The sequence below is a fragment of the Heterobasidion irregulare genome, assembly GCF_000320585.1.
Source record: "Heterobasidion irregulare TC 32-1 unplaced genomic scaffold scaffold_07, whole genome shotgun sequence".
Lineage (NCBI taxonomy): Eukaryota > Fungi > Basidiomycota > Agaricomycetes > Russulales > Bondarzewiaceae > Heterobasidion > Heterobasidion irregulare.
Window position 1 is genome coordinate 1,816,439 of NW_009258203.1, and position 14,541 is coordinate 1,830,979.

Consider the following 14,541-nt stretch of genomic DNA (forward strand, 5'->3'; position numbering starts at 1 on the left):
GGACAATGGCGAAATCAGGAAGGAGATGACAATGCGGGCATGCACATACGGTGGGTGGTGCGGAAGGTGCACGAGAGCGACAAGGCAGAAGTTGGAGAAGGGGAGCGTGCTTATGGAGGACGAGCAAACTAGTGAAGTGTTTTGTTGTCACGCAGCTTGGCGCAGTTCAGAAAAGGTGCCGATTGAAATATTGGAGTTCGTCTGCAGGGCTGACAGTGTTCGTAGCCTGAGATTGGAAGATCATTTTTCTCAAACAGAAAAAGGCAGGGAACGAGAGACGATGAGGAGACAAGCTGATACTAGCGGCGTTGCAGAGACCTAAGATGGAGAACTTGTCTTCGGCAGAGAGTGAGCCTGTCGAGGTGGACGAGTTGGATCAGAGCTCGAGTCACGTAGAGGCCCACGAACACAAGAGACATTATTCTCGAACGATCCGGCTCAATGCATAGAGCATCCCATGAAACAACTCTTGGTATTTGACATCGTTACGATACAAGAATCCATGTCGCCAACGGCAAAAGACCTAGAAAGTCGTCAATTTACAGAAAATATGATACATTGAATCCGCCGACGCGTTTTCTCCCATGTGCCATCCTTCTCGCACAGGTTCACCTATTCAACAACGACGTGCTATTGTTCCATCACATGACCCCCAGTCCCCTCTTCAGCTCTCTCTCCAAATCCTCCATATCAGCATCGCCAGAATCCGCATCATCCTTCGTCTCGACTTCTTTTTCTTCTTTCACACACTTTTCGCACTCGCACAGGCCGAAGCCCCACCCGCCTAGCTCTTCTCTCCGCTGCTTAACGCCGAGCGAAGGGTCAACATACGCGACGGAGAGCTCCTCGCCAGCTTTGATGTTACGGCGGGCGATGAGGGTCAGTCGCGCGAGGGCAGTCCGTTGGTCTGCATGGCGCGCGGATAGATTGGGCGCGCATGAATGATTGAGATGAGAGTGTAGGGTATAGAGACCGCCGTGTGCTTCCAAGTCTACGGAGAAGGTTTCAGATCAATTACACAATGGTTCAATCGAAGAGGGCGTACTGAGGCTCATGCGCCCGAGACCACGCAAGAACGCGTCGTATGGGAAGATGTTCTCGGTGATGGATTCTGGGATGGGATTTTTCAGCAAACGCGCAAGCTTCTTCTGATCTGGAGCTGAGACTGGCGATTGGAATGCTTGCGTGAACAGTTGGTGGGCCTTCTTCCATGTCGCGCGATCAGGTTCTGCCCCTCCGAACCTATCACACGTGGCGATTGATCAACAAAACGTGTACATCCGTGTTTTTGCGTGAGATATGTCACTTACCATGCGCCCTTAGCGCGGTCTTCCATGCTGAGTTCTGCCAATGCACTCACGATGTTCCAGTCCTCTTCCAGGACTTTCGAATCGGAACTCTGCGCCGCAAGCAAGATGCGAGCCGTGCAATGAATGAGAGCGTGCAGCCCCATCCAGGAACTACGCCGGGCAAAAGCCAAGAGGGGAACACTAGCTGGATTCTGGGAGGAACAGAGAAGCGGATGGATCTTGGCAGAGCGTGATTGGCAGAGACGGTTGCAGAAACGAGCGGTGCATGATGATGAGGAAACCGACGTCGAAGGGCATCGCGTTATGAGAGGAGACTCGGAGAGAGGTGTCGTGCAGAATGCGCAAGCGCGAGAGGACGTCTGAAGGTCGAAAATATCCCTACACGAATACGGTCATCGCCAACGAAGTGAAAAATACACGACACAAGGCGTACCATTCAGGCGCAATGATGAACGGGTCCTCCTTCCACACTACTTCGCCCTCGGATATCGCTTCCTTGGCGACCAAGCCCTTGCCTTTCCTTTTCCCAAAGTACTTCACGGCTACTTTGGGCGTCCATTTCGTCACGTCCAGCGTTTCGACTAGTTTCGAGCTCGGGTATATCTGCGTGGGGTCCGCATTTTTACCCTGAGGGGGCTCGACCGTGAGACCTGCGCTCTGCACGACCTTGCGCGTGCGCTTTTCGCTAACAATCCACGAGGGCTGCTTGGACAGCAGCAGTGCATGAAGTTTTGGGATTCCGAGAGTCGGATTTTCAGCCCTAAGGTCGACAAGAGCAGTCTTGAGCTCTTCTTCGGAGGGGGTAATACTGGCAGACATGTGTGCGAGGGTGTAGAGAAGAGGGAATGCTGCCGGCCATCGATGTTCAGTCAAACTTGGGAATTGTGTACAAACATGACAAATTATTCACTGAGTTTCACCACGGTCCCTGGCCGCGCTGTTTCCGAGAACCATGTCGTGGCCACTTGCCAGCTAGTCATGAAAATATCCCAAATACCTCATGTACAGTAATGAGCATGAGCGGGTAATGTGGCCATTGGCCACGGAAAAATGGACCTATGGACCTACAGTACGTAAACGCATCGATACCGCATATTTCAGGTCTTCAAGAGCTAACGTCCTCGCTAGGTTCCCCATCCCCCGTACAGTTTAAATCTTTTTGTCGTCGACCTCCCTAATCTACACCGAGCAGTAAGATTGCTGCGCTTTCAGAGACTCGTAGAAAACGAAACTGTGCAAATGTCACAACTTCTCAGCGAGCATGATCAATGTGAGTGATAATATAGGTTCAAAGTGCGTCCGCCCGATCAATAGCTGACAGCTTGAATACTGTTCAAACGTGTCATGGTACCGAGTCACTCCAGAGACTAGACGCTGGGATACTCGAAAGAAGCCATCAGCTCTCAGACCTCAAAGCGCGTCGCAGCGCTCACGTACTCTTTGTTCTCTCTTACTTCGGATATTCTACTCCGAATATTCTCCCTTTTCTGCCCTTCATTTGACGGAGACAATCACATCGCTCGTAAAGATTCCCCGCAACCACCTTGGCCGCTCGTAACGCATGTTTGCCGGCGATTGCGACAGCTGGTTCTCGAATGTCCCTCATTACAGCTCAATGTCCCCGCCAGGCACCCTGATATGACAGCCAAGATAATATCCCGCTCAGGAGCAGCGCCGATCAATATTAATGTGACTTGCCCGCCAGGTAATAGTCCCTTCCACATGGCCCTAAAATTAGCTCTGCATCACCTCCCGCGCATTCGCCAGCTGATCATCCTTGATGCCGATATGTACAAATTTACCCTCGCTCTCAGGACGTCCCGACACCTCACTTGAAGACTCTAGTGCTTGATGGCGATACATGGGTTCTACCTAGTGATATATTCAAATCAGAGGCACCTCGTCTGCGGTCGCTGACCCTGCGAAGGTGCAAGCTTCAATGGGACTCGCATCTATTCTCCTCGACGTTGGCATACCTGGCACTTCGCTACTGCGTTCACTCTCCCCTTTCTATGGTCTTGACGACCCTCCAAAACCTCTCAAATCTTGAAATTCTGGTACTTGAGCACAGCCTTCCTAAAGACGACGTAGCAATGATGTCTTCACCTTCATTCGGCCCCATAGTCACCATAGAACATCTTCGGGTGCTAGAACTACACGGAGATACATGCCATATTGCTTCCTTCATGGAACATCTTCATGCACCACAGCTTGAGGAAGTGTAGCTCGTCTGTCTTGACACTCATTGCGATCCCCCGGCATCTATCAAGACCATTTCATCCATGATTTCTAAACACAGTCTCAGCATTGGTTCTGATCAAGAAAGGCCGTCAATCGGGCTTGATTTTATTATATAAGCAATCAAGACCTCCAAATAGCTTATCCGTCTTTCAGCCATTACCAGTGCAATCAATTTGTCTAAGGAAGGAACTACATCAATGGTGCGCAAAATTGAAGTCACCTTAATCTGGAAACCCCGTCCATTTCATGGCCGGGAAAACTCAGCAAGCCAATTCATTCAAAAGATCGCCCCCACCCTCACTCCATACCGACAGATAAGATCTCTGAGCGTGGAAGTTGATTATAATACCTTGACCGGCTTGAACAGGGAGACATTCGATGCCTTCCAATCTATGCAGGACGTTTCAAGCTTGGTTCTCAGAACGGACATCGCTCTCTACATGCTACGAGAAGTGTTTGGTAGCGAAAGCCCGCCACCGGCCAGGATCGGTGGTCCCCATCCTTTCCTTCTCTCCAGAACACAACCCTCGAGAAGACGACAATTGACTCGATCGCAGCAGATCTTATCGTATCCGGGCTGAAACAAAGAAAAGAGCACGGTTCTTGTGCTGACCAGATGTGTCTCATAATCAAAGACTGCCGGATCTATGAGAGGACTGTTTCCGCTTTACGGCTTCGTGCCGACGGCTTTACTGTCAGTTGGAACAGAAAAACGGGTAGGAACGCACCTTGAAAGTATGTTGTTTGAAAGTCGACAAACTTCAATCCTTTATTGATTCGTAACGACCTGCTGCAGTTAGGCAGGGCACGACGATCTCGAATTGAATAATTTGCTGATACGATCGGTACTTCAGATATATAAGATGATACGGGTACAGTAGTTGGATCAATAAAATAACGGGGAATGAATACAGGTGACGAATAAGAATGAGGCCAGGGAGATGTACACACAGTGTGGGTTTGAACGAGACAACACGGCATAGTAAGGACATAACATAGCAAAGAAAGGATACAACACAACATAACAAGACCGCTCAATATCACTGACTGAAACGACTTCCATCGACAATCACTCCGCTGACGAGAAATACCACCTGACCCTCAGTGAGACCAAGTACCGATGAACGAGGGTTCAGGGCCATAGCCGGGAGCAAAGACCCCAGAGTCGACGGAATACTCGGGGACAGCCCAAGGGTACAACTCTGAGAATAAGTCCGCGATGGGCTGGTTTTCTGCGGGGAGACTTTCTGGGAGTTCGCTGTTTTGATACATGACTTCGGCATTCAAGAGTTCTGCCGGATCTGAAGTGTGAAAGTATTGGGTGGGTAGAGGGTCTGTGTCGAGTACAGAGGAAGTCAAAGACGATGGATGGGAGTCATGATGGGGAGGTAGGGGGGCGTGTCCAATAAAATCTTCGAGGGATCCCATGAAAGGCGGGTACATTTCCTCTGGCGGAAAGCTGTCCCAGTTTGATGATGGAAGGTGAGAATGATGGAAAGAATTGATGCCCATCTCAGACGTGAAAGAGAGCGAGGGCGATGTAGGGGGTGATTGGCTAGAAGATGAAAAGGGCGACTGGCTAACAGAGGAGAGGGGCGACTGGCTACAAGATGAAAGGGACGATTGGCTAGAAGATGAGGCGAAAGATTGATGGAGAACAAGCGGTTCGGTGATGAGATGGTGCCATATCTGTTCTACCTGCGACATAGGGGAGTATCGGACAGCAGCGTCGACCTCAGGGATGAGAGGAGGTGAATAGTCGGAGACATAGAAGCCTTCCACGGTGCGATTGAGCAGCTCATGCTGCTCCGGGGAGAAGAGATTAGCTGACGGGTCCACCGTAGGCTGATCGTCGGCGGGCCCATTCCCATTAAATCCACTGCTCTGGGATAGATTGCCGGGGCAGGTGTGCTGGACAGGATGCACAACGGCTTCGACTGGAGGAAGGGTGAGTGAGAGCGATGGGCCCTTGGATGGAGAGGTGGTTGACTTCCGAGCTCGCTTTTGGGCTCGTGTGCCCCATGCCGCACGCTTAGTACCGCCCTTTCTGGGTTTGTACCTGTACTCTGGGTACATACGTGCATGCTCCAATTTTTCTTGTTCGGCTCGCTTCTCGTACACCTCCCGTTCTTCCGGCGGGAGGGCGCGCCATTCGAGTCCGGTTTGTCGTGCGTATGATGATAGAGGCATTTTATCAGGCCGAGCACCTCGTTTTTCAGCGAAAAACAGAAAAAAGGAGTTTCGAGGACGGGGAGGGTTCTCCTGGTTGGGATTGTCATCTTTGGGATTAGAGCGTCTGCGCTTCGGCTTGGAGTTCGCATTGCCTGTGGCAGATGAAGAAGAGGGAAGAGGCGCAAGGGTGGGGACAGAAGTCGACATCGTGAACGGATCGAATGATATAACGTGGCGATCAGAAAACAAGGTATGAGTTGTGGTTTTGGGATGGTGTGTGCGAGGATAGGACGCTGGCAGACCAGGTGGCAGAAGACCAGGCGCAATTTATAGAGCTAGGAGCACAGACTTTGGTGACGGTGACAAACGCGTGACGGACGCGTCGACGCGTCGACCAAACAGAGCGAGGCGACCGTGAGAGCGCACTGGAAGAGCAAGTACGACGGATGCCACGAACTGGGCATTAGATAACAGATATAACGCCATGCTCCACGGAACGGTTCGATTGTTATGAAAAGATCAGAAGCGAACAAAGCACCGCCCAATAGCATTGTTCCGTCATCTGCCACTGGTTAATCCGGAGCTTGAAACGGCAGCCACTGATCCAGTGGCAGGGTGAGACAAACCTGAAATGGCGGGCTATTAGCTCCTGCCACTGATACGCACCAAGCGGCTCCCTCGCAGATTTGTTACACACAAGCACCTTTTGAAATAATGATGGGTCGGCAAGGCATAGATAGGACCGAGTCGAGCTCCATCAAGGTCTCGAAAGCAACCCGAAAGGGACCACTTCTTCAGTGAGGAACTACGACTCTGAGAACGGAATAGTGTGCACCGCTTTTCGTGGCTGACGTAGGCGCGCTACTAGATCCTAATCTCAGATTGCGGCACCGGGTCTTGAGGTAGGGCACTAGCTGGCACTAGTGGTGCTTCGCCACGGAAACAACCTATTATTCAATGTTCATCGCAGACGTTGACATGGTGACAGCTTACCACTTTTTTTCGAGGGTCTCGTAGACAGGTCGGCATACCTGAATAAAAAAAGACGCAGAATAAATCACTCGGACGCGGAATAGGGCGCCTCAGCCTTATCGATTCAATGTTTTTTTTTGCGGAGAGAAAGATTTACATACCTGGGATGTCACAACTCTCTGTTATGTGCATCAAGAGCACAGAATATGGACCAGATCGGCCAGGTGTCTGGTTCACAGACCAATTTGCAAGGAAGAGCTCTACTGCTGCGCGAGCACTGGACCACAGGTACAAGATGATTGGTATCTCTTTCGGAGATATGGTAGAAGGCTCGGTTCTACACCTTGGTCGCAAAGGAAAAAAATCATCCGTTACTTCTGCTGAATACATGGAGTCCAAAAAGCAAGAAACAGCTCAGACTCTGATCTGGGACGACTCAAGGACTCAACGATGCTGGCACCGAGGTATTAGGCAGGAACGGACGAATATCTATTTGTATTTCTGCACATATTTGTCAGTGCTGATATCGGGCTTAAATTCTTTTCTCACGCTTACGGACAGCGTACTGAGTTATTCTCGAGTAATACTTTATCTTTTGTCCATCCCCCACGTTTCATGCTATCAACAATATGAACAGAGTATTGTCGAATAAATCCTTCTCGACTCCAAGGCAGTTAGAATCCGGGAAAAGTGGGTCCGATGATGCCAGCTGTGGCTCGTATGTCCATGTTTCCATCCAGGCTGCCCGTCAATTTTGCATTGGAAAGGCTCGGACTCATCCAGCTACCTTGGTCTAAATCATGACACCGTGCGCCACTTCTACTGATCCACACTTCCCTTGATCAGCTCTGGAAGCGTCCACAGCATCGTTCATTATCCCTCCTCGCGCGCCTGGTGCGCTCCCATCTTCCTGTAATGCTCTCTCGACTCCCACAAGATTTCTCGCCCTTTCCTTCTGTCGATGAGAGCAGTCTGGTGCTTGGACCGGGAGGGAAGACTTCAATTGTGGCCGGCCAGGACGTCGATGAACAGCAGTCAGCGGTGATGGGGCATGAGGGTTCGTCTCAGAGCCCACCAACCGACCCGAACGTCGTATCACAGCTGCCTCAACCTGCAGCTTCTGACGGCTCGCCATTAAATACTCAGTCACAGACGTTTTCTTCAGACTCGGCCCAGTCGATTGTGTCTGCGACCGAAAGTGCCTTCATAACCGTGTCTGACACAGCAACTACATCTCCGGCTCAGGTACATCTCATTCTATTGTCTATTGATCGTGGCACTCTGAATATAAAGTGTTTGGCTATCCCTGACGATAGTCTGTCACCCCTACGGTGAGGAATCTTCATTTTTCAGTCTTCGGACACCACGTTGATGGCAAAAATCAGACATCATCCACATTAGCCACAACTTTCGTTTCGCCTTCTCAAGTCTCAACGTCCTCACAGTCTTCCTCGATATCCACGGCCACGACTACGACCACGACCGCCACTATTTCTTCTACCCTCCAGACTGCCTCCCAAAGCTCGTCCATCGCGAGCCCTTCCGTTATACCTGCCAATCATGTCTCTAATCGTCCTGACGCGTCTCTTTATGTCGGGATCGCTCTGGGGAGTCTCGCTGTTGTGGCATTGATAGCCTCTCTACTTCACTGGTGGCTTCGCATGCGCGGTCGCGAGCGTCTTAGGCCTTGGGACGGTAATTTGTCTGAATCGCACCTGAATTGGTGGGATCCTGCTCGCGATCATGATGCTAGCGAGCCGAAGCCTCAGCGCGCCCATCTTAGCGCCATGAAGGCCCCTTCTATGTCTTCTATCAACAGCAGGCCCACGGGATCACGTAGAGGCTTGGGGTTTTCGAGAGATCCGTACACTCTGGGACATGTACCAACAATCCCTCTTCGAAGCCAAATGTCTGCTGGAAGCGTCCGGGGCCTCAATCTCGACTTGGGGCATCTGACTGTGACTAACCTGGTTTCTGGGGATATCATTTCTTCCGGTGAAGAGAGTAGTCGACCGACTACGAGACTGGGCATGGCGAGCATGGCCGGGACTCCAAGAGAATCGATGCAGGATTTTCGACCGAGATACTTGGGATTGGGTAACGGAGGGCTCGCGGTACCTTGGGAGCCACCACAGTCGCATGACAGTGATAGATGGAAGATCAGGCTGAGATCTGGGGATGCTGCACGCCCTACCGAGTCTTCGTCATCGCTACGAAGTTGCGATGATCCTTTGGCGTTGCCCTCGACTCGGTGGACGGATTCTTTACGGTCCAATATTTTGAACGCGCTGAATGGGTTTGCAGGCGCCCCACCGTCTGGGGCGTCCGATGCCTCGGACGCACCTGGACCTTCCCATCCTTGGCCCCTGACTCGAGAAAAGACAGAGTCTTGGATGCTAGAGGAGACCCATACAGGAGGCGGCATTGTTCACATCCGCGGCGTAGATCCTGACCTGTTGATGCCTCACCTCACAGATGCACACGGTCATCTCCCATCGCCACCGCCATTGCCACCACTTCCTTCTGCCCTGTCCAAAACAAACCCCTTCCTCGATCGACCCTCCTATCACCTGCCTTCTCTGCGCTATCCTAACCCATACTCATCTTCCTCGAGCGCATCTACCGTCTTGTCGCCTCGCCCGTCGCGAAAAACCTACCGCTCCCACCGACCGCCGATCATTAGTCGCCATTCATCTGGTGGCAGGTCCGCGACTTCCGTGGGCTCGGACATGACACGCTCGTCGACCAACTCTGCGGCGAGGTTTGGGAGATTGACAGAAAAAGAAGAGGCTGCCAGGAGAGCGCTGCGGGAAAGGAGGATGAAATCTGTTGGACACAGTATCAAGTCTTATTCTCGAAGGCGGGAGAGAACTGCAGATGCACGCCTTGATTGATGGGCTGATTCTCATGATTTACTCTCTTGAGACTAGATTTGGACGTGGAATGATTGTTGAATACGACATGTCGCCTTCGAAGAGGGTTCTGTCTCGACCTTCCTTCATGTCATTGAAGCACGTGTCATCTCAGTTTGTGCTTGTACGGTCTCCCATAATGTGAACCCGCTGCAGACGCAGATCAATAGGGGCTTCGTGACATCAAAACTTTTGAGCGGTGACCTATTACTACTTAGAAGTGTAGCCCGTGTAATCTATCGCCATCATGAATGCCGGAAAGAGAGTGCGAGAGGCCCTATGGTTCGACAAAAGAGTTTGTGAAGCATATACTGGCGAGAGACAAGCAGGAGTTGATGATTCGGAAGACCGAGCCTGCTATCGGTCGATGTTTGAGATGTCTAGTGATGCGATTTAAAGGTCGACTCGAGGAGAATAAGCCAAATTTTTCTACACTTAGGGCGTCCAGATGGTTTTGAGACCGCCCTGTGCAGTCTCCCACAAGTTGAGTCGCGGACTCGACCAGAAGCGTGTAAAATTTCCCCCTGATCAAATCTGTCCTCTGCCATGCAGTGCACACTCTATGACGAAGAGCGTCTTCGAAGCACGTGTGGATCGTCGGTTTACAGAGACCTATCGATTCGTCATCGAGCGTCTATCAGCCTGTCGAGGAGGCTAGTCTGCATCAAAACCTTGGAAGCGTTACTCAGTAAGTCACCTGCAGCGCGAAATCCCGTGATGTTCTTACTGTACTTTCGCAGACTCGCCCTGAACAGTGAGACACGCGTGTCTGTAAGCCCCCGGGCTCGGGGCTTCTGAAGAGCGGGGACATGCAAGTACGGATGGTGTGATCGTGAATCCTCGCGGTATATAATGCGCGCATCAATCCTAGAGACGACACCACCTTCGCAAGTCCATTTACCTCTAACACCCCCTCTACAAGTGCACACAATGTCGAAGGTGAGCAGGGGTGCCTTGATATTCAATCAACAGCGTTTCGATATAACTGCCATCTTTACTAGCCTGTGCTCTATTCCTTCCAACTCTCTGTTTGGGCTGCCGCTGCAGAGCTTGCCCTGTAAGTGACCCTCTCTTGCTGCATCGTTCATTTTTTTGACACCTCTGTCTTGTACAGTCACGAACTGGAACTTAACGACAAGGTCGAGCTCAAATTCCTCGATTTAGTACACGGGGAGAATTTCAACCCTGAATTCATCAAACTTGTAAGTCGATCTCAATGAGTCCAAGACGGGAGCGTTGATTCAGTTTTCCGCAGAACCCCAATGCTACTCTTCCTGCTCTTGTCGCCGACGGGAAGCCATATGATAGCACCATAACCGTCGTCGACTACCTTGTCAACTACTCATCGGTCAAAGTAACAAGCCGTACTTCTGTCACCGACACAATCCACGAGGACAGCATTGATCCCAATTTTGCTCTTCTCGCTGTGGTCAGTCTCTCAATGACCATTCCGTAATCTCATACGAGTCTCACACCATTCTGCAGCGCGACGAAGCTGAATTGACTGCCAAGGCTGGTGGATTCCCGAAGTATTTCTTAGAAAACCGTGAGCCTATTGTTATCTCTACGTGCGCCTAGATATCCCAATTCTCTAACCCTACGAAAAAATAGGCGAGGTTGGTATCAAGAAGTTCGCAAGCACTCCCGAGGCCGCGCCATTTAAAGCTCTGTTCGATGCCAAACTAGGGATCTCTGCCGCCGTGCTTGGTCTCTACAACGGCACTGCTCCAGCCGAGTTCAAGGCTGGCTTCTTCGCGAAATCACAAGCTCTTTGGACTGCCATTGATGCCTATATCTACACGACCTTCCCGTCTCAGCTCGCAGCGTCCTCCGGTCCTTTCATCGCCGGCGAGAAGCCCGGCGAAGATGACTTCCACGTGGAAGCATGGTTTGCGCACATCGCTACGGTACTCGGTGCGAAGTCGGCTGCAGATGGTCTGGCGGTTCTGGAAAAGAGCTTTGGGAAGGCCATACCAGAGAACGTTGCAGCCTACTGGAACACCTGGAGCGAAAGGGAAAGTTGGAAGAAGGTGTATGTTAACAACGGGAGGCAACTTCACTGATTCATGATTGTACATATACGAGCTGTGATACCGTGGGGATTGTAACAATGTACAATGAATGAAATAAATCTAGGGATCATGTCATGTTTCGTGCGTGATAAGGCTGTACCTATACATTGATGTGCTGCGCGGAGTGGTTGCCGGCTTGTCCGGGAGCAGTGACAGTGACGGCAGCGATCCATGCACCCCATCCCTCGTTCTCGAATCCCTGCGAGCGTGTCCCTCGTGTGGAGGTAGTACGGAAAGACTCGTCTTGAATCATCCATTCCATGTCCACATACGTCGGCGACACAAACAGCTTGAGAAAGCCTGTGTCTGACACGGCATCGTCAGGCAGATAGAAATCGATTGGATCGCCACCGCCAGCACCGTAGCCGACAGTGACCGATTGTCCAGGTTGGAGAGGTGCAGCCATGCTGCTCGCCGGAGGCAGATATAGCGACTGGTGCGATCATCTCAGCTGCCGGACATGTGAGCAGAAGCGGAAAAGCAGACGTACCTTTATGCTGTATTCAGACGGATCAAAGTAAAAAAGATAGGGAAACAAGGCAGTTGTGGATTCATTGACAATAGCGATGCCGTATTCCGCATCTTTCTCGAAGACAAGCCTTGCATGATTGTTTGTGAGTAGATTGTCCCCGCCGGGTATGAGAACGCATATCGACTGGGGTTTCAAACGATATATCTCCATCTTGACCCCGCCATCTTCAGAAAGTCCGGAAACGGTCTGAAGAGCATCGCTATTGTGGTGCCGTCCGAGATGGTACTTGAAATGGGCGATCGCATTGAGGGCTGTAGGTAGGCGGTCTTGTGGAAACTTGATGCTCACTGTAGGATCTGCGTAATTCAGAATGAGGGGGTCCCGCCTTTCGAAGGTAAAGCCATCCGGTTTCTGTGTGACTATGACGTCGGCTTCAGCAGGGGTGAAGACTTGGATAAAAGTGCATCCAGTTGACCAACGCCCGCGACGCGTCCCTGTCGGACTATCTGCCGGATGGCTCAGTAAACCCTGCTCCCCATTAAAAAATACATTCAAGATAGAATCCCTGTGTGCGAAATTTGAAAAGAACGCCGTCGCTGAAGTAGGGATGTCGAAGTGAAGGTCTCCGGAACGTCGACTCAGGACAGAGGACAGTGCCGAAACTTCTTGTGCAACTAGAATTCCAAGCTTTTTGCGCGCGAGGGATTCTCCAGCCCGAACCTCAACGATGAATTCCGATCCGGGAGCTACCCCGAGGACACTGCCAGCATCGATCCTGTATGTCCCACCACTTCTGTCGACCAGATTGAAAGTTTTTATATCGCCATCCACGGATTTACCATCGAGAAAGACTCGGTCCTTGTTGTTGCCCTCGCATTGCGGGTGTTGGATGTCTGTGTCCTTGTCGAAATATTCCACCATAGCAGCATTCACTTGGTCAAACAAGCCGCGGTATGTGGTACAATCCTTGGCGACGTTTTGAAGCTTCTTCAGGAGGATACTAGTAAAAAGGCCCACCGAGTGTGCCGAACCCAAGTCTTCAAACGCTTGCTCTTCTTGACGGCAAGCAGCGAGAAGGATATGAGACGACATGGCCTCGTATCGGAACCCAGAAGGTATTTTTTGATTGAAGCCACGAGCGGCATCTCCTGTCCAAATACCACTCGACCATATAGCGCTATCGGTGTCGGGATGGAGTGGGCGTGCATTAGGTAGGAAGCGAGGTCGCAGGGAGGGGCGAGGCACGGATAGGTTGCGAGTAATACCACCGGAGTGGCAGGAATCGAAGATGACGCTCTGTATAGGATGGGCGACTGTCAAGTAAGGCTAGTGGGTTGCCAAAACAGACCCGCTCACGATATTATTCCCCTTCTTAGTGGCCAACTCCCGAAGTAACGTGTTGACTGTACGATCAGGTATTCCGGTAATCACTTGTCCGTCAGCGGTCTGCATTCCTTCATCATGGGGACATATAGTCTCAATCTGACCGTCACTTGCTTGCCACCCCTCCGGAGCGGGGACACGACTGCCATGACCGGCGTAGTACATGATCATGGCGTCACCTTCCAAAATCTCCTCGTTATGAGTGAGATGGTTGGAGAAGGTAGAGATGATATTTTTCCGAGTAGCGCTTTCGTCAGATAAGAAGGCGATGTGATCTTCAGGTACCTGGAGTCGGTCTCGAAGAAAAGTGACCATCGACTTTGCGTCATTCACGCAACCAGCTAAATCAAAATTGCCGGGGTGCTGGTACTTTTGTATGAGAGCGACGGTGTCAACAGCTCTGTTCAAATCTTGCGAGTTGATAAAGAATCAAAGTCTGCCCACCTTGTTGATGCCCACAACCAAGGCGAAAATACGACTGCGAGCTTGACTAACGACAAGAGATGAGTGTTCCTCAATTCTTCGAAGAATTGAGACGGACCTAGGATGAAGAGATTTCCCAGAAGGCGAAATAATGGTAGGGGGTCCTGTGTCTGACATCGAGGGGTTCTGAGACATGTAGGTTCTTGACAAGGGTGTATGCCTGGGTGTATAAATGGAATGATGATACCTTAGAATTGTTGAGATGGGGTGGCTGCAAGGCACGCTCGTATTATACCTGAAGAGACCTTAGAAAAGGCGATTCACTCCACAGCAGAAGCCAAGGCAGGGGGCATCCTAGGATACAAAGAGACCAGCACAGCCATCGCACTTCACTCACCAGGACACAGCCTCGACACATTCGAGCAGATACTTCCATGAACGAAGAGGCGCCTGCCTCTTTCACATATTGCTATTCGCTATCTATCAAGGCTCTGATCGCTCGGTGCCAAGGTTTCTAGATGGTCTATGTTTAACCAAAAACGTCAGATGCGCACCGCCACGCAGCAACGCCGGCGACACGATGC

The 14,541-nt window shown here is 51.1% G+C and overlaps 6 protein-coding genes across 6 annotated transcripts; 2 read left to right on the plus strand and 4 right to left on the minus strand.

Annotated features, from left to right (window-relative positions):
• Positions 1-617: 617 nt before the first annotated feature.
• Positions 618-2,129, minus strand: HETIRDRAFT_477646 (uncharacterized protein; the record flags this gene model as incomplete). Its single annotated transcript, XM_009550291.1, has 4 exons — positions 618-991; positions 1,046-1,242; positions 1,311-1,688; positions 1,744-2,129. The coding sequence occupies 4 exons, from the start codon at positions 2,127-2,129 to the stop codon at positions 642-644; spliced, it is 1,311 nt and encodes a 436-aa protein (XP_009548586.1). The 3' UTR covers positions 618-641.
• A 2,051-nt stretch (positions 2,130-4,180) lies between these two features.
• HETIRDRAFT_322372 (uncharacterized protein) lies at positions 4,181-4,532 on the minus strand (the record flags this gene model as incomplete). Its single annotated transcript, XM_009550292.1, has 2 exons — positions 4,181-4,224; positions 4,280-4,532. 2 exons carry the CDS (start codon positions 4,530-4,532, stop codon positions 4,181-4,183), a joined length of 297 nt encoding a protein of 98 aa, XP_009548587.1.
• Positions 4,533-4,652: 120 nt separating this feature from the next.
• On the minus strand, positions 4,653-5,930 carry HETIRDRAFT_453057 (uncharacterized protein; the record flags this gene model as incomplete). Its single annotated transcript, XM_009550293.1, has 1 exon — positions 4,653-5,930. The coding sequence occupies one exon, from the start codon at positions 5,928-5,930 to the stop codon at positions 4,653-4,655; it is 1,278 nt and encodes a 425-aa protein (XP_009548588.1).
• A 949-nt stretch (positions 5,931-6,879) lies between these two features.
• On the plus strand, positions 6,880-9,589 carry HETIRDRAFT_117012 (uncharacterized protein; the record flags this gene model as incomplete). Its single annotated transcript, XM_009550294.1, has 5 exons — positions 6,880-7,208; positions 7,333-7,385; positions 7,436-7,503; positions 7,542-7,940; positions 8,141-9,589. The coding sequence occupies 5 exons, from the start codon at positions 6,880-6,882 to the stop codon at positions 9,587-9,589; spliced, it is 2,298 nt and encodes a 765-aa protein (XP_009548589.1).
• Positions 9,590-10,512: 923 nt separating this feature from the next.
• Positions 10,513-11,670, plus strand: HETIRDRAFT_459802 (uncharacterized protein; the record flags this gene model as incomplete). The annotated part of the gene is made up of 6 exons (XM_009550295.1): positions 10,513-10,546; positions 10,609-10,664; positions 10,722-10,809; positions 10,863-11,036; positions 11,093-11,153; positions 11,219-11,670. Exons 1-6 carry the CDS (start codon positions 10,538-10,540, stop codon positions 11,668-11,670), a joined length of 840 nt encoding a protein of 279 aa, XP_009548590.1. The 5' UTR covers positions 10,513-10,537.
• On the minus strand, positions 11,617-14,199 carry HETIRDRAFT_477650 (uncharacterized protein). Its single transcript, XM_009550296.1, has 5 exons — positions 14,076-14,199; positions 13,979-14,024; positions 13,508-13,903; positions 12,170-13,447; positions 11,617-12,112 (listed from the first exon to the last, which is right to left on the minus strand). Exons 1-5 carry the CDS (start codon positions 14,150-14,152, stop codon positions 11,780-11,782), a joined length of 2,130 nt encoding a protein of 709 aa, XP_009548591.1. The 5' UTR covers positions 14,153-14,199; the 3' UTR covers positions 11,617-11,779.
• Positions 14,200-14,541: the final 342 nt, after the last annotated feature.

Bases quoted from the DNA above. Each gene is read 5' to 3' on its own strand.
- HETIRDRAFT_477650 (XM_009550296.1), bottom strand. From the start codon at position 14,152: ATGTCTCAGAACCCCTCGATGTCAGACACAGGACCCCCTACCATTATT. The intron at 13,448-13,507 runs GTGAGCGGGTCT...CATCCTATACAG, and splicing joins CTAAGAAGGGGAATAATATC to AGCGTCATCTTCGATTCCTG. The intron at 12,113-12,169 runs GTACGTCTGCTT...TGATCGCACCAG, and splicing joins CGTCTGAATACAGCATAAAG to TCGCTATATCTGCCTCCGGC.